General features: G+C 40.5%; 1 protein-coding gene across 1 annotated transcript in view; it reads left to right on the forward strand.

Annotated features, from left to right (window-relative positions):
* Positions 1 to 14800, forward strand: part of ENPP1 (ectonucleotide pyrophosphatase/phosphodiesterase 1) — a 97292-nt gene extending 82492 nt beyond the window's left edge. The window contains exon 25 of the mRNA XM_065543410.2: positions 14529 to 14800. Within this exon, the coding sequence (XP_065399482.1) occupies positions 14529 to 14534 (6 nt within the window). The 3' untranslated portion in view covers positions 14535 to 14800. The remainder of the gene's footprint in view (positions 1 to 14528) is intronic.
* Positions 14801 to 23126: the final 8326 nt, after the last annotated feature.

The raw sequence follows: 23126 nt of genomic DNA on the forward strand, positions 1-23126 counted from the left end.
GTTCTGCTGTTGAGCCCATTTATTCCTGATTTTTATATTTTAGTTATTGTGTGTTTTATTTCTAAAATGTCCATTTGGTTTTTCTTTATATCTTCTATTTGCTGAGAATTTCTGTCTCTGCTGAGACTTTCTACATTTTCATTTGTTTCAAGTGCATTTATACTTGCTCGTTGAAGCATTTTTATAATGGCTGCTGTAAAATCCTTATCAGATAATTCCAACATCTGTCACCTCATTGTTTGCATCTACTGATGGTCTTTTTTCCATTCAGAAGCATTTTCCTGTTTCTTGGTGTGTGAAATGATTTTTTATTGGAACCTGGATATTTTTAGGTATTATGTTTTGAGACTATGCGTCTTATTTAAACCTTCTGCTTTAGGCAACTGTCTCTGATACCACCACAGCAGGGGAATTGGGAGTACTGCTTCAATATTACCAGGTGTGGCTGGGAGTCCAGGTTCCCCAGTCAGCCTCCCTTGACACTGAGTGACAGGGTCCGCTTGTTACTACTGAGCAAGGTGAGAATTCAGTTTCCCATTAGGCCTCTATTGATTCCTCCCTGACTGGGATATGCAGGGCACCTTGTGCTGCACCCTGGGAATCTCCACTAATGCTATGGGACAGGAGTGACCAGGAAGGGCTTCATTACACCAGGTGAGAGTGAAATTCCCAGTGGCCTACACAGCCTTCTCCAACACCACTCTGGTGTTGTATTCTTCCAGCACACAAACATACACAATTTAACTCAAAGCATCTTAGCAGAGCTTAATTAAATGGATAGATGCCTGTTCCCTTTTGCTGGACACTAAGAATACAAAAATAGGGGAGCTGGGACACCTCTTTACAGCTTGGTGAGAGTATAAGTCTAGACTCCCCACTCAGCATTTGCTGGTATGGGTGGGGCTGTGGTTTTTTCCATGGTGTTTGGTTGGAGTAGAACCATTTTTACCCTTGCTTGGCTACCCTTTTCTGGTCCTTTGGCAGGAGAGAGAGCGGGACTCTTTTAGGGTTTTTTCCCCCTGCATTTGTTGACATTTCCAGGTTGCTGACTTTTTCAGCTCCAAGTTGGAAATATATGAGCTGAAAAGAAAACGCAAGGAACTCATCACAGTGTTGTTCCTTGGGCCCCAATGTTCCCAGCCTGTCTGTTTTCTCTGTACTGTTCAGAGTCTTGCTGTGTTTTAATATAATATCCAGGATTTTTATATGCATTTAGCAGAAGGATATCTACTATGTCTTTGTAGAAGTGTCTCACTGATTTTTATATATTCTTCCAGCACACAAACATACACAATTTAACTCAAAGCATCTTAGCAGAGCTTAATTAAATGGATAGATAGATGCCTATTCCCTTTGCTGGACACCAAGAATACAAAAAAGAACTAGTGACAGTTTTCTCTGTCTTAGGGAGAAGAGGCAGCAGAAGTGTAAATGATCCCTAAAGAGTGATAGATGTTATCATGAAGCCACAGGACGGGTGCCACGCAGCACAAAAGAGACTCTGGATTCTTCTTGGTAGTAGAGGCAGTGGCTTCCCAGCCTTGGGGCTAAGGCTTGTAGGGTGAATTGGAACTTTTCAGATGAGCAAGGCAAAGAAGGGACCTTCTAACATTCCTTGGATGGAACATTTTTGACATTTTCCCATTTACAGCTACTTATATTTTCTACAAGTGTCACTGTGACCAACTTATGTAAAATATACTTTTTCTTGCTTTGTTATAATAATCTGCTCTTAAAGAAAATGTCACTCTCTACATTCTATGCTGACTCTTAAGGAAAGAGCACCCACATCTGCTCCTACTTAGCTTTTCTTCTGTGGTTCTTACACAGTAGTACTTTTTTCTTTTGTTTTCTTGGCAGAGATTCCTCCTTTCTTTCTTTTCTTGAAAGAGTTTTAAACTGATAAAATGGCAAAAGTGACTGATCTCTACTCCCTAGTTTGAATGGTAAATTCAAATTTGAATGGTAAATTTAAATGGTAAATTCCCATGAACATATATGGAAATGTCTTTATCCTACTTTCTCCAATAAAGGCTGTTCTTAGCTTTTCAAATGCAAAGTGAAACCTTATCCTGATTTCTACTGCCATGCCTCAAGTCAGTACTTCTTTTTTTTTTTTTTTTTTTTTTAAGAAATGGAGTCTCACTCTGTAGCCCAGGCTGGAGTGCAGTGGCATGATCTTGACTCACTGCAACCTCCACCTCCCAGGTTCTAGCAATTCTCCTGCCTCAGCCTCCTGAGTAGCTGGGATTACAGGCGCACACCGCCACGCCCGGCCAAGTTTTTGTATTTTAGTAGAGACGGGGTTTCACCGTGTTGCCCAGGCTAGTCTCGAGCTCCTGAGCTCAGACAATCCCCCCACCTTGGCCTCCCAAAGTGCTAGGATTACAGGCGTGAGCCACTGTTACTTCTTAAGTGAGGTAAGTAACTTCCATAGAAAATTTCCATCAGTTTATTCATGAAAGAACAGAGAACCTGGCAGAACTTAAAAATGTTTCCAAGAATCAGAGAAAAGAGGACAAACCTTAGGGAGAAGAAGGCAGATGCTCATGTTCCAGCAAGGGAAGTAGCTGCATAGAGTTCAGGGACTGTTAGGCCTGTTGGCCGTTCCTATTTAAGGAGACAAGATGGGCATGAAACAGGGACCATCCCCTCCTCTAGGAGAAGTTGTTACCGCCTTCACTTTTCCTCTGCCATTACCCACAGTCACTTTCCTTCTTTGTACTGTGGTAGGTGTTTACCCATCATAGGAATGGGCCTTTGAACTTTGAAACTGAATGTGGTGATTACACTTCATGCTGAAGCTTATCACAGGAGTGCTTTCATAAGCATTAAGTAAAATTTCATAATGACTGAAGCCAAGGACATTTTCCCTGGTTTTTGGCCAGTCTAAATATTGTAAGAGAGAGAGAAGAAAAGTGTACGGAATATAATTGTCTCTAAGCTAAGAAATGTGGATGTTCAAATAAAACATATATACGGAACCCTGGGTGCTTTCCTTTGTGGCTGTGTGTGTGTGGAGGATGGGTAGGGTCACGGCCGAGGGTGCTTCTCTGCAGGCGTGAAACTGAGTCCAAGGGTTGTTGACAGTTAACCACAGCTGTAATGTTAAAAGGCGGGTTCATTTCAGGTTCATAGAGTAAACATTCCTGATCTGTGACCTATATCTTTGTTCTTGGTATTTTAATTATATTTAATCATACTTCCAAGTAAAAATAAATGACAGGCATATATATTCTTTAGAATGGTCTGGAACCAAACTTGGCACTTCTGTAGATTCTTTTAATGTGAAATTTTTGTATTTATTCTCTCCATTATAGTGACTGAACAAAAAAATGTTTACTAGAAATCATATTCATACCAGAACCCATAGATACGTGAAGTACATTTTAGTCTACTTGAAATGGAAGAATCCCTGGAAGAGGCATTATGCTCATGGGATGTCAAAAGGAAGGAACATAAAAGAAATCTCTTTCATCCTACCCAATGCTATTGTTTTAAATTTAACTTTTTACTTGCCTGTAAATTCTCGATTCAAGGGATAGTTTTAGGATTTTAATTAAAATTACATATTTTAAATGATATATCAGAAATTCAGAACTCAGAATGGAATATACTTTGGCTTTCACATAGTAGAGATACAAAACAATTGAAGAAATATATAGGAAATAAATTTTTTACAGTGTCTCATACAGTGTCTCATAGTTTTGCCCCACAGTGTTTAGATATTTTTCACTGTCAAAAAATGTATGCATTTACTTAGATGGCATTGTACTGGCTGTGACATAAAGGAAATAAAACAGGGATCTCCGAACTGAAAGTTTATAACTTACTAAAAATTCTAAAGGATTTTAAATGAGACTGAAATTTTCTCAGTCCAATGAATGGATCTTGTTCAAATTTTTATAGTAAATATCACTGGGCAGGCGCGGTGGCTCAACCTGTAATCCCAGCACTTTGGGAGGCCAAGGTGGGCAGATCACAAGGTCAGGAGATCGAGACCATCCTGGCTAACACAGTGAAACCCCATCTCTACTAAAAATACAAAAAAAAGAAACAAAAAACACTAGCCGGGTGTGGTGGCAGGTGCCTGTAGTCCCTGCTACTGGGGAGGCTGAGGCAGGAGAATGGCTTGTACCTGGGAGGCGGAGCTTGCAGTGAGTTGAGATCACGCCACTGCACTGCAGCCTGGGCGACAGAGCGAGACTCCGTCTCAAAAAAAAAAAAAAAAAAAAAAAAACTGATGATACCTACAATTTTGGATTCTCTGTTATATTCTATATCTTGAGACAGTGTCACTGTCTGGAGAGTTAACCACTTGTATTAAGGTCCAAACAGAAACAAGATGGTAAATCTGTGGGTCTTTTGTCTGTGTACTTGTTCATAAGCTGTCTCTGCAGTTTTACTCAATAGCACACTTGAAGACATTGGCACTGGAATAGATTTTCCCAGCTCAGGGTTGACAGTAGATTTCAAAGCTGTGCTTACTCTGTGTCAGGCATTGGGTTAAGTTGGAGAACAGGGCAGACGGGATGCCTACCCCCTTGGTGCTCTCATCAATGTGTTACCTCTATTTCAAGGTCCAGCCCAAAGCCATATCCTTAGGATCCATTGGTCATGTGGTCAGACTTTCCCAACATTGGAGGTAACAGACAGTACATGCACTCAGTCTAGTTCTTGTTATGTATTATGGTTGCAATACAACTACAGATGTGTAATGCAGTTGATTATTCCATAACCCCCACACTATGTTGTTAGATGGCACTGTGGCCTATTAAGAAATTTTACCCAGAACGCAGACTCCAAATCCAAATACACAACTTGCTAAAAGCAATCTTTGCAAGCTTAACATGAAATAAAATAATTTCAAGGTGGTGTGGTTATAGGTATAAGAGGATTGTTAGCTTCCACTTGGGGCTTCCAGGGACCTGGCAAGATCTTATCCTACAGAGAACACCAACCTCTTAAGGAAATTGGAAAGCCCAGAGAAACTGCGCCACCTAAACATTTCCCAGCCTGTGATCCTGTGAGAAAAGAAAAATAGCTCAGGGCAGCCTGAGCTGTGTGAGGCATGTAGAATTTATTAGGCCCAGAGATGTGAGTGCGAGACTTTATTCTTACCACCCACCTCCCTCCATGCCTGGGGGCAGTTGTTTAAAGTCATTTCATTACTCATTAGTTGCCTCACTCATTATCCTCACGTACCTGGAGTTTGTGATGCAAAGAACAATGTACAGCAAGTCAATAGCTTATGTTATTTTGATGTAACTAATTGGTAAACAATTTAAGAACAGTCTCTTTTGTCCTTCAAAAACCTACTTGTAACTGCTGCTAATTGGAGCACATATTCAGGGCAAACTTGAATCCATGTCCCTGGATTACAACTCTCAAAACTGGCCCAAATAAACTCTGCTTGTATTAAGTTTGGTTCAGTTTCTTCTTTTAGGTCAACATCAGTTACATTTTCTTAGACTGCATACTGTGAGCATATTCCTGAAAACTGTAACCCTAATGAGATTTATGTGTCCCAAGAGTGCTGTTTCACAAGTGTAATCACCAGCTGGGTTCTTCCTGCCCAGTGACTAGACAAAACCAGTTCACTGAGATTGTGACATTGCAGTAAACAAAGCATTTAATTAATATTAGGCTTGCCACGTGGCTCAGAGATTAGGGTTTTTCAAGGACAGCTTAGTAAGCATGGGACTGGGGAATGGATACTGCTGATTGGTTGGGGAGGCAATCATAGGGGTGTGAAAACAGTCCTCATGCACTGAGTCCACCTCTGAGTGGGAGACCACAGGACTGGTTAAGTTATGAGTCATGGGTCCAGGTGAAGTCAGTCAGTTGCCAGAACACAAAAATCAGAAAAATTTATCAAAAGATCAATCTTAAGTTCTACAATAGTGACGTTATCTATAGGGACAATTGAGGAAGTCACAAATTTGCTTCACTGAATTGAGTGAAGACAGCCAGCCTGTGAGGCTAGAAACAAGATAGAGTCAGCCACATTAGATTTCTCTCACTGTCATAATCTTTGCAAAGGCAGTTTCACAGGGCGATAGCTCAATACTGTGGGATTTTTTTTTTCAGTGACTGTAACTCTCATTTAGCATTTTAGAATCTGTATTAGTCCATTCTCACACTGCTATAAAGATATACCTGAGACTGGGTAATTTATAAAGAAAAGAGGTTGTTTAATTGGCTCACAGTTCTGCAGGCTGCACAGGCTTCTGCTTCTCGAAAGGCCTCAGGAAACTTACAATCATGGCAGAAGGTGAAGGGGAAGAAAGCACATATTCACATGGCCAGCAGGAGAGAGCAAGAGCATAAGGGGATGGGCTACATACTTTAAAACCAGATGTCATAAGAACTCACTCATTATCATGAGAACAAGAAATGGAAGTCTGCCCCCATGATCCAGTCACCTCCTCCCAGGGCCTTCCTCTAACAGTGAGAATTACAATTTGACATGAGAGTTGGGTGGGGACACAGACCCAAACCATATTGGCATATAGTTCTTCAGAGATAGATTCCTTTTCGTGTGTTTATCGTCACTGTGTTTGTCTATTTGCATTGCTATACAGGAATACCCACAACTGGGTAATTTAAAAAGAAAAGAGGTTTATTTGCTTCACAGCTCTGCAGGCTATGTAAGCATGGTGCCAGCATCTGCTTGGCTTCTTGTGAGGCCCGGAGAGCTTCCAATCATAGCAGAAGGCAAAGGGTGAGCCAGCATGTCACGTGGCAAGAGAGGGAGTAAGAGAGACAGGGAGGTGTCAAGCTCTTTTAAACGGTAGGTCTTGTGTGAGCTCATAAGGTGAGAATTCATTATCGCAAGGACAGAGCCATTCATGAGGGATCCACTTCCATGACCAAAACACCTCCCACCAGGCCCATCTCTGGCATCGAATGTCGTATTTCAACATGAGATCTGGAGGGGGGAAAACATCCAAACCATATCAGTCATGTCTCCAAATCCATCTGTTATTTCTAGCATAATATCTGGCACATAGGAGTTGCTCAGTAAAAAATGTCCAGATGAATGAAAACCAAAGGTACAATCATAGCAAACATCCACTTGAGATAGCTAAGGAACTCCAGCCTGGGCGACAGAGCGAGACTCCATCTCATTAAAAAACAAACAAACAAAAAAAAAAAAAAAAAGATAGCTAAGGAATAAGAGGTTATAGAAATACAGCCAGAGGACAATTTCACAGTAATTATTCCTTGCCTCCCTAGCTGTTAAGTGCTAGTTGACACTTTCAATGGGATATTTTTTGAAAGAGTTCCTTTATAGATATCATCCCAGTGCACAAAGCAGAATTTTTAAAAATAATAATAAAAGAATAAGAATACTTTTCAAGAGCCATTCACAATTGTTTCAGTTAATCTGTCCTGTGGAAAGTCTGCTGCCTGGTGAGCTGAAGGGAAAGCACGAGCTTTTCAGCTTTGACATCTCAAATGAAAACCTCTCTACAAAGCACATGGTGTTTCTCCAGCGACCAGCTCTCACAAACATTCACCGGCAAAGGTGGAGATGCAGGGGAGTGCCTCTTGGTTCTCACATCCCTCAACTCCAGGTACCACCTTCTGCTGTGAGGAAAAGAACGTCGGTGTTACTGGTGTTACCACCCCAGTAGCAAACACACCGGGGCATCTGGAACAAATCGATTTTGGGCAATTTTCACACACTTTACCAAAGAGGAGAGACATTTTTTCACCCTCCCTCCTGTCTTTGAAATTCAGGGCAATGGAGTTTAGCATTGGCTAAGATAGTAGTGAAGTGAATTAGAGGTAAACAAATCATCCCATCCATCAGGTGTCTGATGGAAAGTTGACAGTGAAACTAAAATATGGAACATAAATTTTCATAGACCCAATGAATCAGTAATACTGTGATAACCAAGATATCTCTGAAATAGATCAAATACAAACATGAAAATAATCATAGCTATCATTTACTGGGTGCCTGTTTTGTTCCAGACATTGTGCTAAATGATTTACATTATCCAAGAGAGAATTTGAACGCAGGACTTGGCAAAGCTTATATATTTAAATAATATATTATATTGTCTCCTTTGAAAGCACATTGAAAATGCTGCTGTTCTTTCGTTAAGTTCTATACCATCAGTAGTTGCATTCTAAACCAGTTATTGAAATAAATTTATTAATAGTGTGCTAACAACATGAAATATTATCAGTAAAAAAGAACACTTGAAAACAAAATCAATAAAAGTTAACTCTTTTAACTTTTAACTAAATGAAAAATGGGCACAAGATGAAATTAAGATGTTCACAGGAAACAAACGCAAAGAGCTAACAGATACATAAAAATGTTTTAGTTTATTAATTGAATCAGAGATAAACAAGTGACATATTTTTGTGCTTACCACATGGGAAAAGATTTAAAAGATGCAGATCTCCAGTGTCGTGAAGGTGCAATTATAGACAGTCATACTTTGGGGACATCTTGTGTCATAAGGTGCTGTGACATATCTGAGGGCGATTTGATAATTGTGTTCCAAAACTCTAATGCTTGTTCAACTATGACTCATATTTCAGTTCTTCACATTTATTCAGAAGAAACTATTGTATATTTTTACAAAAATACAAAGTGAAGTTTAATCAAAATGGTTTATTTTTATTGGTGAAATGGTAACAATACAGTATATTTATGTGACAATACATTAAAACAATTTGATGTTTAATTTACTAACGATAAAAAATTTGATGTTTATTTAATTTTGTAAAGTAGAAAACTTCACAATATCTTAATTGAAAATGACAGCTCTTATTTATGATAATATATCCATTTTGATGAGTGAAAAAATGGAATCTCTTTTTCTTCCTTTCTTCCTTCCACTCCTCTTTCTCTGCTTCCTTATCTCCCGTCTTCAGTTTCTTCCCTCTTATTCTTCTCTCTGGAACTTAATGCACTAAAATGCTCACAGTTACTACATCTGAGTGGTGGGATTTAGGATGATTCTCACATTCTTATTCCTCTATAATGAACTACTTTTATAACCTGGAAGAAGTGATCAGTAAAATTCATTTAGGCAAAAGATATTTTTAAATGTCCTAAAGTTCTTGAAGTATCTTTACCCATCTCTATATATACGATAGTAAGTGTACAAACAGCAGAAAGTATCCAGTACCTAATGACATTGATTAGGTGCAGTTTCATGGTGAATACGTGATATCCCCTCATTGTATTGCTGTTTGCGACAGCGATGTTAACAGATTTCCAAAAGACTCGCTCTGGCTTGAATTCTGCTGCACTGCACAAGACATTTGTATTTTATCATCTTCTTTTCCACTTTCTTTTTTTTTTTTTTTTTTTTTTTGAGAGGGAGTCTCGCTCTGTCGCCCAGGCTGGGATGCAGTGGCCGGATCTCAGCTCACTGCAAGCTCCGCCTCCCGGGTTTACGCCGTTCTCCTGCCTCAGCCTCCCGAGTAGCTGGGACTACAGGCGCCGCCACCACGCCCGGCTAGTTATTTTTTTGTATTTTTTAGTTGAGATGGGGTTTCACCTTGTTAGCCAGGATGGTCTCGATCTCCTGACCTCGTGATCCGCCCGTCTCGGCCTCCCAAAGTGCTGGGATTACAGGCTTGAGCCACCGCGCCCGGCCTTCTTTTCCACTTTCAAGCATTTCTGAGTTCACACCTGCTGACCTTCTTTCTAGTTCTTCATAGAGGAAGTGTGACTCTTTTTCTTTCACACCTGACACCTCACTTCCTTCAAGGCTTTGTTTCTCATACACGCACACACACACACACACACACACACACACACACACACACACACAGCCCTGTAATTCCCACCTCTGCACTGCTTCCGTCTCTCTTCTTGAATATGCTCTTTTCCTTCCATTTTTCTATTGTCTTTACCTCATTCCTTTTGTTCCCTCTGGCTCTCTCAGGCTTCTCTTCTTACTGTGGGACAGGACTAATAAGTGCTTGGTTTATATTTTCTGTGCTTATTTCCTTACTAAGCTCTCCCTTTTTTATATGTCTGTTTCTGACCCCCTCCCAACACCTCCCCACCTCCCATAACCTCCCTTTAAAAAATAATAGTGATTTTCCAATGGACAGATTTTATTTTTATTTTGAAAATTAAAAAATAATACTGTAAAGTATAAGGAAGAAAATAACAAGCATCCATGCAACCCACGACAGTTAACGTTCTGTCTTTTTTGTTAGCTTCTTGATTATTGCATTAATCTCTTTTAAAAATATTTTTCATCACTGTGATTATCTCAAACATTCCTATATATCCCATTGCTTTCATTTTTTTATCAACACTTATTGTCTTACCTGCTATTTGTAGTTTATTATTTCTACATTTTTATTTTTTGGGACCTGCTATTCCCTGTTTTAAAATCTCCTTCTGTTGTTTTATCATTTCTTCTTTGAGCTTATTTTTATTTATTGGATTTATGTTCCTTCCTATCAACCTGTTATATAACATGAAGCAGTTTTTTCAGTGTTTATTCTTATTTTTTATCCCCTATATTTTCCCCTATATTTTCTTGTAAGTGGAGCAGGTGGAATGAGCCTTTCCTTTCTCCCTTCCTCTCTCCCTCCATTTCTTTCTTCCCTTCTTCCTTCTTTTATTCCATCCTTCCTTGTTCCCTCTCTTCCTTTCTTTGTTTCCTTGTTTTAACCCTATAGTATTTTTACTGAGTTTAATGCCATTTCTTTTTATGCCATTCATGATCGACATCCTATTTCACTCTGAGACGGATAAGTGACCATCTTCCAAATTGTGTCTGAGTTGTTTGTTTCTTCTTTTAAACTGCAGTGTCAGGGAGGAACATTTTGTAACTTATCAACTTTTCTGAAGCCCAAAGGAAGGTTAGGGGTAGAAGAAAGGATGGATTGAGGTTGTCCTCAGACTTTCCGTGATATCTGGGCTGTTTTACTCTTCTGAAATTGTGTCTCATATGAAGTTTCTCTTCATTTGAGGTATAAATAATTCCTGTGTTGAGTGCTCTTGTACTTTGGCCCATTTATTTATCACCTACCCAGGAGATACCACATCTCTGTCAACTCTGTTTTCTATTACTTTTTTCTTGTGCTCAAGTCATCCTCCTGCCTCAGCCTCCCAAGTAGCTGGGACTACAGGTGCATGCCACTGTCCCTGGCCTGTGTTTTCCCTTTCCTTGTTTCACCAGTTTTCCCATCATGTTACCATTTTCCGTAGTGCTTGTTTTATCTTTCCATCCTGCATGCTCCTTTGCAGTGACTTTGCTGCTCCCCCATCAATAGGCAGAGCCTGTTTCCACATCCTCTGAATGTAGGCTAGCCTTGGGACTTGCTTTGGCCAATAGAATATGGCAGAAGTGACATTTTGCATTTTATAAGGCATCCTTAGGAGGTTTTGCAGCTTCTGCTTTAGGTTCCAAAAATGGAACTCCTACCACTATGAAAAAAAGCTCAGGTTAAACTACTTGAATGATGAGAGACCACCCAGTAGAGAGGCCCAGGCTCACAGCCAGCACCAAGGCCCCACATGAGAGAGTAAGGCCATTTTATGCCCTCCGGTCCCAATAGAGCTGCCAGATGACTGCTGCGGCACAAGTGACCCCAGAAAAGCCCATAAGAAGGACAACCTATATGAGCCTAGACAAGCCACAGAATCGTGAAAAATAGGAACTTGTGCAAAGCCAATAAATAGACATATGATTTGTTATGTAGCATTAGCTAAATAAGACAACTGATTTCCATCCCAAAGTATTCAGGAAAAGGAACAGGTAAACCTATATAGTCAATTTGCTTTTCTTCATATTTGAGGGAATTAGTGAGAAAAAAATCAGGATTCTGAAAGGCTGGGGCAGAATTCAGAGCCAATTCTGGCTCTACTTCTCACATTCAGAATCTCCTGTTTATTTCAGGAGGTTTAGCTGTTTCTCCAATTAAGAGGGAGTATAAGCCACTCTTCTGCTATGCTCATTCTTATAATACAATGTGTCATTTTAAAGCCACTTTGGCCTCTCTCCCTTGGATTGGGTGAACCTAATTACGGTCTGCTTGGGGAAACTTGGCTTGAGGCTGTGGTTCTCTACCATTACAGTCTGTAAAACTCAGTAAACCCTACTGATGGATAGAATCCTGCCCATCACTCTCACAACAGTCTGTAGCTCTTCCTTGTAAATACACACTAGGTAATTCTGAGGCTAGTGATCTACACTTTGAGAAATACAATTGACATAAATCTAACATTTCAGAGAATAATAGGTCCAGTTTTACTTCTTTCCATCAGTTGTTTGTGAATTTTAATAATTGAGACACAGCCTAAGTGCCAAAGCAAGATTCCATGTCTACAAAAGATACAAAAACAAATTAGCCATACATAGAGTGGTGTGCACCTATAGTCCCAGCTACTTAGGAGGCTGAGGTGGGAGGATCCCTTGAGCCCAGGAGTTTGAGGCTGTAGTGAGCCATGATCATACCACTGCACTCCAGTTTGGAAACAGAGTAAGACCCTGTCTCAAAAAAATAAAGAATTGAGGCAGGGCGCGGTGGCTCTCGCCTGTAATCCCAGCACTTTGAGAGGCTGAGGTGGGTGGATCATCTGAGGTTGGCAGTTCAAGACCAGCCTGACCAACATGGAGAAACCCCATCTGTACTAAAAATACAAAATTAGCTGGGCGTGGTGGCTCATGCCTGTAATCCCAGCTACTTAGGAGGCTGAGGCAGGAGAATTGCTTGAACCCAGGAGGCAGAGGTTGCGGTGAGACAAGATCGCACCACTGCAATCCAGCCTGGGCGAAAAGAGTGAAACTCCATCTCAAAAAAAAAAAAAAAGTAGAATTGGGGCAGAAGTCATTTGAGTGAGCATATTGCTTCCATACTTCAAAGGACATAGTAGATGCATACCCATGTTCACAGCATTGTTCACAGTAGCCAGAGGGTGGAGACAACCCAAGTGGCCATTGACAGATAAATGAAGAAATAAAATGTGGGATATTTATAGAATATTATTCAGCCTTATAAAAGAAGGAAGTTCTCACACATGCTACAACATGGATGAACCTTGAGGACATTATGCTAAGTAAAATAAGCCATTCACAAAAAGACAAAGTATGATTCTACTTACATAAGGCATCCAAAGGAGTCAAATTTCTAGAAATGGAAAGTAGAATAGTGCTTACAAGGAACTGGGAGAATGGGGAGCTAATGGGTGTAGATTTTCACTTTTACAAGATGAAAGAGTTCTACAGATCTGTTGCACAACAATGTTAACACTTCTAAACCACATCATTACAAGTGTTTAAGATGGCAAATTTTATTTTATGTGGGTTTTTAAAAAATTGTGGTTAACCACAATTTTTTTTTTTAATGAGGTGGAAGAGGAGGACGTGTTGACAGCATAAAATGGTAAATCCTGACTGGAGATGGAGAATTTGCAAGTTTGTTATGACTATGTTTCGTAGCAATACTAAAAACAACAGCAATAAATACAATTGTCACTTCAGAAACATTGTTAACTCTATACATTAGATAAAACTGAACACAGGAATTTCAACGTTATATATATGCAGGGTAGTATGTAGTTAGAGGCCAATTCTAAGGAGTTGCTCTCCCCCTGCTGGCAAGTCTTGGAATTGTTCAGTTTGGGGAAGGAACCAGGACAGCTAGCGTGAGAACGTTCTCAGTAAGATACTCTGGTCATTAAAACGTGGGTGCTTTCATTCATCAAAATATTTCCTAGAAAGATACCAAACTCCCATAGCTATTATCTGAAGTTATTCACTAATACATTCTTCCACTTATTTCTTTTAAATATTTTAATTGACAAATGACAGATTATATATATTTACGGTGTACAATGTAAACTTTTGATATGTGTATACATTGCGGAATGATTAAATCCAATTCTTCCACTTCTTAAAATGAATGTACAATTTATTGGAGTATAGCTCATCCATTCACCGACCTGTATTTAACTCTTAATATGCACTGTTGTGCTAAACACTGGGATTTCACAGATGACATTGGTGCGGACCCAGGTTTGATATCTGATGGAGTTGTAACTGTAATAGAAACCATCTATGTGCTAGAGTATGAGAATTGGGGCATAAAGGAAGCAGTAAACGGATCCAGCAGGAGTATAATTAATATATCGGATTCCTGCCCTTTTTAAAATTATTATTATTATTATTGAGACTGAATCTCGCTCTGTTGCCCAGGCTGGAGTGCAGGGGCATGTCGGGTCACTGCAAACCTCCCCCTTCTGGGTTCAAGCCATTCTCCTGCCTCAGTCTCCTGAGTAGCTGGATTACAGGCACACACCACATTCTCTCTCTGTTTTTGTTAGCTGGATTTTTTTTTTTAAGACTTTCATTTTGAAATAATTACAAATTCACAGGAAATTGCAGAGGTGGATAGTGCGGAGGTGGATAGTACAGAGGTTATGTGTATCCTTTACCTGGTTTCCCCAGCGATTACATCATCAAAACTAAGGAGTTGATTGACAACGATAAAAAATGTATACATAATTCTATGTCCTTTTACCATATGTTTAGATTTGATAAGCACCACTTCAATCAAGATATAGGACTATTTCATTACCACACGGATCTCCCAGGGCTACCCCTTTACAATACTACTAACCTCCTCCCTCTAGCATCGTTAAACCCTGGCAACTGTTCATTTATTAAAGGATGACATTGGCACTGGAGATGACATCGAACAGAGACACAGACAAGTAAATCATGCAAATCTAATGCAGAGAATAAACTAAGCTTGTAACCTGTAATAGCTTGTAACTTCAATGTTATATAAATGAAATCATGCAGTATGTGACTCTTTGAGATTGACTTTATTCCCCCTAATCAGTGCACTTTCCTGTAATCAAGCCAAGTTGCTGCGTGTATCAATAGTTTGTTGCTTTTTTACTGCCAAGTTATGTTTCTAGTTTGGAGGTACACAGTTTGTTGAATCACTCACCTATTGTAGGACATTTTCAGTTATTTCCAGTTCTTATCGGTTACATATAACACCGCTATGAACAACTGTATGCAGGTTCCTTTGTGGACATAAAGTTGCATTTCTCTGAGTTAAATGTCCAGGAGGATGATTGCTAGGTTGATTAGTAAGTGAATGTTTAGTTCTTTTTGAGAATCTGCAAACTATTTTTCAGAGTGACCATAACACTTAACATCACCACCTGTGATGTGTGAAACATCTAGTATTTCCATATTCTTACTGGCATTATTTTTCATTATTGTCATTATTTTTCATTGATTTGATTTGATAGGCATGCCGTGATAGCTCATAGTGATCCTAATTTGCATTTCACAATTGGATTATGATGTTGCATATGTCTTCATGTGCTTATTTGACATTTATATATGCTTTCTGGTGAAATACCTCATCATGTCTTTTGCCTATTTTCTAAGTGAATAGGTTAACTTTTTACTGTTGCAGTTTGAGAGTTCTTATAAATTCCACACGTGACCCCTTTATCAGATATGTGTTTTGCAAATATTTTCTCTTAGTCTTCAGCTTGTATTTTCACACCTTTACTGAGTCTTCTGCAAGACAAACACTTTTAATTTGGATGAAGTTTAATTTATCATTTTTTTTTTCTTTTATGAAGCAGGTTTTAGTGTCAGGTCTAAGAACTCTTCCTCATACTCCAGGTCCTGAAAATGTTTGCCTATGATTTCTTCTAAAGTTTTATAGTTTATATTTTATTTTTAAATCTATGATTCAAAAATCTGAGTTAATTTTTAAATAATGTGTGAGATTTAGGTCAAGGTTCACATTTTTACCTATGAATATACAATAGCTGCAGGATCATATATTGAAAAGGCTATCTTTCCTCCATTACAATGCTTTTTGACTTTTGTTAAGACTAAGTTCAGTGTATTTTCCTGGGTGTACTTCCGGGTTTTTTATCCTGTTCCATTGATTTATGTCACTGTCCCTCCGTCAATACCATGTAACCTGTTTACTGTGTCAGCAAAGTAAGTCTTGAAATTGGGTACAGTGAGTCTTTCCACTTGATTCATCTTTTTCAAAATTGTTTTTAGCTATTCTAATTCCTTTGCCTTTCCATATACATTTTATCTTATTTTATTTTTGAAACAAGTTCTCACTCTATCACCCAGGCTGGAGTGCGGTGGCATGATCACTGTTCACTGCAGCCTCAACCTCCCAGGATCAGGAGATTCTCCTGCCTCAGTCTCCTGAGTGACTGGGACCACAGGTGTGGACCACCATACCTGGCTAATTTTTTTTTTTTTTTTAATTTTTAGAGATGGTGTCTTGCGCTGGGCGTGGTCCCCTGTAATCCTAGCACTTTGGGAGGCCAAGGAGGGTGAATTTTCTGAACTCAGGAGTTCATGACCAGCCAGGGCAACATGGTGAAACCCTGTCTCTACTAAAATACAAAAAATTAGTTGGGCATGCGGCATGCGCCTGTAGTTCCAGCTACTCGGGAGGCTGAGGCAGGAGAATTGCTTGAACCTGGGAGGTGGGAGGCTTCAGCGAGCTGAGGAGGCGCCACTGCACACCAGCCTGGGAGACAGCGAGACTCCATCTCTAAGTAAATAAATAAACAAGGTCTTCCTACATCGCCAAGGCTGGTCTTGAACTCCCGGGCTCAAGCACTCTCCCAGGCTGGCCTCCCAAAGTGTTGGGATTACAGGCAAGAGCCACTGTGCCCAGCACCATATAAATTTTAGAATAATCTTGTCTTTGTCCTTATCAACAAAATTTCTTGCTGGGATTGTCGTGGGAATTGCAATAAACCTATATATCAATTTGGGGAGAACTGACATCTTAACTGTGTTGAGTTGTAAGATCCATGACCACAGTATGTCTCTCCATTCATTTAGATTTTTTCTTTCTTTCATTGCTGTTTTATAGTTTTCAGCATGCTTTTATTAGATTCACACCCAATAATATTTTTAGCAATTGTAAATGCTACTATATCTAAAATTTAAGCTTCCACATTTCCATTGCTAGTATATAGAAATACAATTAATTTTTGCTCTGAGAGGGTGTTTTGGTGGATTCCTTGGGACTTTTGTAGATAGACAATCATGCTCTCTACAAAAAGGGACAGTTTTATTTTTCTCTTTCCAATATGCATACCTTTTATTTCATTTCCTTGCTTTATTGCACTGGCTAGCACTGCTAGTACCATGCTGAAAAACGGTGGTAAGTGGACATTTTTGCCTTGTTCCTGATTCTAGCAAGAATGTATTGTCTTTCACTCTGAAGAATGATGTTAGCTGTAGGGATATTTTTGGGGGTGTTGATATTAGTATTCTCTGTTTTTAGAAACAAATATAACATCTGAATTTGTCCACCACTCTAAGGTGCAAGAAACTCCACTTTATTTAATTTTTCTCAATCAAGTTAAATCAGAATGTTAGTTGTTATGCTTATGAAGTTTCCACTTTTGTATTAAATAGTAGTTATTTTATTTTTTTTAATCAAAACCAGAAATTTTCATTGGCTCACATTTCTGGAGGCTGAAAAGTCCAATATCGCGGTGCCAGTGCTAATGAGGGCTTTTGTGCTATGTCATCCCATAGAGGAAGGTGAAGGGCAAGTGAGAGAGGAATGAACTAACCTTGTCCTTTTGTAACAAACCAACTCCCTAGATAATGGCCTTGATCCACTCGTGAAGGTGGAGCCCTCGTGGCCTACCTACCTCCTTAATGATCTCACCTCTTAACACTGTTGCATTAGGGATTAAGTTTCCAACACATGCCTTTTGGGAGACACATTTAAACCATAGCACATGTGATGTTGAGCAGGTGACTCACCAAAGAGTCACATTAAATAGTAGTTATTAAAACACACGCACACACCTAGAAAAAATAATAAATAATGCAAAGAAAAACTTGCACTCCTGGTAAAAATTTTTAATATCCATATTAGCATATTTATAAATAATTGTAAATTTCACCTTGTGGTAATCATGTGAAAAGTGGTGATCACATTAATAATTAATCCATCAATAAATAAAATATCTTTTGTGTCTTCTGAGTGTTTTTTCTTTCTTCTCATAATGAAGCCCTCTTCTTTGTGAAGTAAGAAAAGTAAGTCAGCAACTATATTTAGGTCTTATAATTATGTTTTTGTATAATAGACAATGCAAAGTCTTTTAAATATTAGATCTCGGTGAAGTATCATTCTTGGATATTTTTAGTTTAGGAAATGTTAGGGGTATTTGACGTAAGAGTGCTCATGAACTAGATACACAGATGCCATGGGAATTTTGGGGGAATCAAGGAGTATCCACTGGGATCTTTGAACACTGAGAGGAGCATCATATGGGGAGAAATGCCTTCCCTTGTACCTCATGGCTCGCTGCAGTCTGGGCCAATCAGTAGGACCTTCACCAGTCACATGGAAGCTTTCAGAATGAATGGCAATGGCTGCAACTGCCACAGGGAACATTTCTCTGAACTGTCTAGACTGTCATTTTTCAACGGCTTCTGTCTTAACAATTGTAGTGACACCGCAGGACCAAGAACTGGATGTTACAGCTGCTTAGGGTTAAATTTGTTCTTGTGATACAATTTGTCCTTAAGGGCTACATCTCTTTGCCCAGCAGGTGGCAGTAAGCGATTACAAGAAATATGGTAACAACCATCAGCGTAAGAGACTTTAGAGTATACTCAGGGCTACTTGGAAGGATTAACTTTTCAACATTCTGAGAATCTGAAGTTAGCTTTTAATTTAGATATCAACTGTAATACTGTTTTATTGGGTGCCTCTAAGCTGGTGAAGTGGTGCATACTGTTTGAGCGTAGATTTTACAGTAGAGCTGCTTCAGTTGAATAGGGGCATGAGAGCTGGAGGCTACCTACTCAGTGCCATCTTCCCCAAATACAGCAGACCATTGAGTCTTTGAAGACCCTGCTTTGGCTCAACTTCTCTGTGGAACAACAGACATGGAATTCTTACAAGTCTGTTTCTTACAAAGTAATTTGTAATTCTTACAAAGTCACCCGAATTCAGTATATTCAAACCAAGCAGTGGTGTGCAGGGACCAGCCTCCACCTACTTAGAAGAGTCCATTGATGAATTGTCAGAGGTTTTGCAAGCTGGTTGACTTCACATTGGTAGTTTGAAATTATCCACAGTGGAAACATTTATAATAGAAGTCTTGTAATTCTACCAACAAAGATCTCCCCCTCGCCTCCAGCTGTTTATTCAACATTTAGTAATGTTACACTGATCTAAGCACACTTGCTTTCTCCTTGAACAACATCCCTTTTCCTGCCGATATATCCCATCTGATATGGTTTGAATTTGTGTCCCTGCCCAAATCTCATGTCGACTTGGAGGAGGGGCCTGGTGGGGGGTGACTGGAGCATGGGGCGGATTTCCCCCAGGCTGTTCTTATCATACTGAGTGAGTTCTCATGAGATATGATGGTTTAAAAGTGTGTGGCACTTCCCTCTTAGCTCTCTCTCTCTCACGCCATCATGTGAAGATGTGCTTGCTTCCCCTTCACCTTCCGCCATGACTGTAAGTGATTAGGTTTGGTGGTGTCCCCGCCCAAATCTCATCTTGAATTGTAGCTCCCATAATTCCCACTTGTTGTGGGAAGGACCCGGTGGGAGACAACTGAATCATGGGGCGGTTTCCTCCATACTGTGCTTGAGGTAGTGAATCAGCCTCATGAGATCTGATGATTTTGTAACAGGTTTCCCCTTTTTGACTGGCTCTCATTCTCTCTTGTCTACCACCATGTAAGATGTGTTTTTTGCCTCCTGCTATGATTGTGAGGCCTCCCCAGCCACGTGGAACTGTAAGCCAATTAAATCTCTTTTCTTTATAAATTACCCAATCTTGGGTATGTCTTTATTAGCAGTGTGAAAACAGACTAATAAAGTAAGTTTCCTGAGGCCTCCCAGCCATGTTTCCTGTTAAGTCTGCAGAACTGTGAGTCAATTAAACCTCTTTTCTTCATAAATTACCCAGTCTCAGGTAGTTATTTATAGCAATGTGAAAACAGACTAATACACCATCAATCCCCAAACCTCTCATTATCTCACTCTGCAAAGCTCTGTCCAAATTCTTCCCCTGCAGTGACACTGAACTTGGCCACTCTCCCACCATCACCTCTTCTTCCCTTGCCTCTGGTTTCCTAAAGCTCTTTGCTTATGTCACAGGGTAAAATACTCTTATTTTATAACATGTGTTTCTCAACAACTTAGTGGCTAGACATTAGCCTCTGTGTTCCTAGAGGGGACTTTGAGGTCCGTGTGACTTCATGGTAACCTTGGTGGCTATGGTAGATCTTGGCACATGGTAGATAGATGCTCATTAAATGGTTGTGGTTTTTGTTTTTACCACAGAATAACTTTTCAATTCTTTTTTGTTCCATGATCTGACCCCAACCAACCTATAACATTATTTTTTTATTATTCATCTTCATGATATTTGCTAGATTTTTCTTAAGCTGTGGCCCTTGGTTTGCCCCATATCCACCTCACATCTTCTCTCTCCATCTTTGTGTGTGCTCTTCCCTCCTCATGGGCAGCCTTTCATGTTTCCTTTAGGGTCTTGCTCAAATGCCGTTTTCTCTGTGAAGCTATTTTCTCCTTTTCTTTTTGATTCTGCCACTCTCAGTAATCAGATCTCTACAGTGTTGCATCTGTCCACTAACTTCTAAAATTCCATGAAAAGGGGAAACTAAACTCATCCACTGTGGTTAACCAGACCACAAAGAGGAATGCTGGCGTTCATGAAGATTATTCTGAGAGCCTTGTCAAAGTCACTCCCTTGTCCAGACCAAACAGAGGAGTGTGGATGATAGAGATTTCGGATGTGGGTTGTGAAGGGGAGGAGAGCAAGGCTGGCAGAGGTGGAGTTCTGTCTATTTAAAGTAGCTGTCTGTTTGGCAGTGCTCCCTGGAGGAGACTGGGCTGTCTGTGCTCTGGGCCATATCAAAGGTGCCCTCAACACCCCACAGTTCAGGTCTGTTAGCTTTCTTCATAAAACCATGTTTGGAGAGAGAGCTTTTCAGAGGGAATTTTGGCTTGAAACTGGAAGAAAGCATGCCTGAAGTTTAATTGGGAAGTAAGGGCTATATCAAGGGGGGAAAGGCAGCAGCTTTGAAGTGGAAAATATCTTGCAAAGAGTAAAAATAGTGGCTTTTAAGTGGCATATGAGGAGGTTCGGTGGCCAGCCCTTTCATTAGCTGACTTCCTGTGCCCCACTGGGACTGTCCTCTGAGGGCTGATTGCTGCCTTTGATGCCTCTAACCAGCTGGTGTCACTACTCAGGCCAAGAATTTCAGGAAGACAGGTAACTTAGCAAAGAGGAAGAGAAGGTTTGTTTCATGAAAGCTGATCTACCAATCACCATCTGGCAAGAGATTAATAACCAGAATACATAAGGAGCTCAAACGACTCTATAGGAAAAAATAATAATAATTTGATTAAAATAAAGGGCAAAAGATCTAAATAGACATTTCTTAAAAGAAGACATACAGATATGGGGGCAAGTGGGGGGAATGCAAAATAGCTGGCTAGACATAGCCAGATAGACACAGCCAGGTGGAACATCTCCCACAGAGGGACCCAGATGACTGGCATGCTTATAACAGATCCTCCGAGGGAAGGCACTGAGAGTGGATGGAGGGAAGACACAGAAGCTGGGTTGGAGGGGAAGAGACCCGGGAACGCTGCCTGGGGATACTGCTCACTGGTACTGATTTTTGGACCACAGCAGCTCCAGGAGAATGGGTGAATTGAACTGGCAAGGAGCAACCTTATCTCTCCACAGGCCTCTGGAACCCCGGTAGGAGAATATCCCTTGATCACTGTGGACACTCAAGTTGGCAGGAAATCCTCCTTAGAGAAGTCGTGGGAGGGCAAGCAAGCTGTCAGCCAGGAGGGTTTGATGTGGGAGCGCCTGAAGTGGAGCACAGCCAGGGATGGCCATCTCCCCAGGCCTGACTTGCTCCCATAGGAGACTTTAGCCCTAGGGGAACTGTCCCTCCTGAACTCTGCAGGGGGGTCTTGTCCATCAGACAGGGCTTATTCGACCTGAGCACCCCTTGGTCTGCTGGCCTTTCTGGGGTGCCAGCCTGGCCAGACCTGCTTGCAGGGCAGTCTTGGGTGCCCTGGAGGCCACAATGTAGCTTCTGTGCTGGCAGACGGTATCCGACTGGTGGAGACTCCAGCAAGGCTGCCCCTAGGCAACACGCCAGCCCATCCACCCCTTCCCCATACTGCAGCTTCCCTAGGCCCAGGAAACTCCTCATATCTCTTTGCTGGCACAAGTCTGCACAGGTAGGTTTTGCCTTCCTTGCCCTGCCAGTGCATGGGAGTGTAGTCTGCCCCCTGCCCCTTCTGGCCGCCATTGAAGACAGAGCCTTGGTGGGCACAGAGCCAGCCAACTCCCCCCAACCCCCGCCCCAGCACCTGGCCCTTGTGCTAACACTGTGCAGAGAACAGTGGATCCTCCTCCCACCCTGAGTGATCACTCCTGCTTGTGGGGCACAGAGAAGGTGTCCAGACCTGCTCACACCAGTGCCCTGCCCCCAAGCCAACACCACATCTGGCAGTACCCTGCACCCAGTCTTCAGCATAGAAGTGAAAGATCTCTACGAGGAGAACTACAAAACACTGCTCAAAATAATCAAAGATGACACAAACAAATGGAAAAACATGCAATGCTCATGGATAGGGAGAATCAATATAAAAATCAATATCATAAAAAGCAATTTATAGATTCAATGCTATTCCTATTAAACTACCATTTATATTCTTCACCAAACTAGAGAAAATTATTTTAAAGTGCATATGGAACCAAAAAAAGAGCCTGAATAGCCAAGGAAATTCTAAGCAAAAAGAACAAAGCTGGAAGCATCATGCTATCCAACTTCAAATTATACTACAGGAGTACAGTAACCAAAACAGCATGGTATTGGTACAAAAACAGACACATAGACCAATGGAACAGAATAGAGAACCCAGAAATGATGACATACACCTACAACTATCTGATCTTCGATAAACCTGACAAAAATAAACAATGGGGAAATGATTCTGTATTCACTAAATGGTGCTGGAATAACTGGCTAGCCATATGCAGAAGATTAAAACTGGACCCCTTCCTCATACCATACACAAAAATCAACT

Source organism: Macaca fascicularis, chromosome 4 (assembly GCF_037993035.2).
Source record: "Macaca fascicularis isolate 582-1 chromosome 4, T2T-MFA8v1.1".
Taxonomy (NCBI): Eukaryota; Metazoa; Chordata; class Mammalia; order Primates; family Cercopithecidae; genus Macaca; species Macaca fascicularis.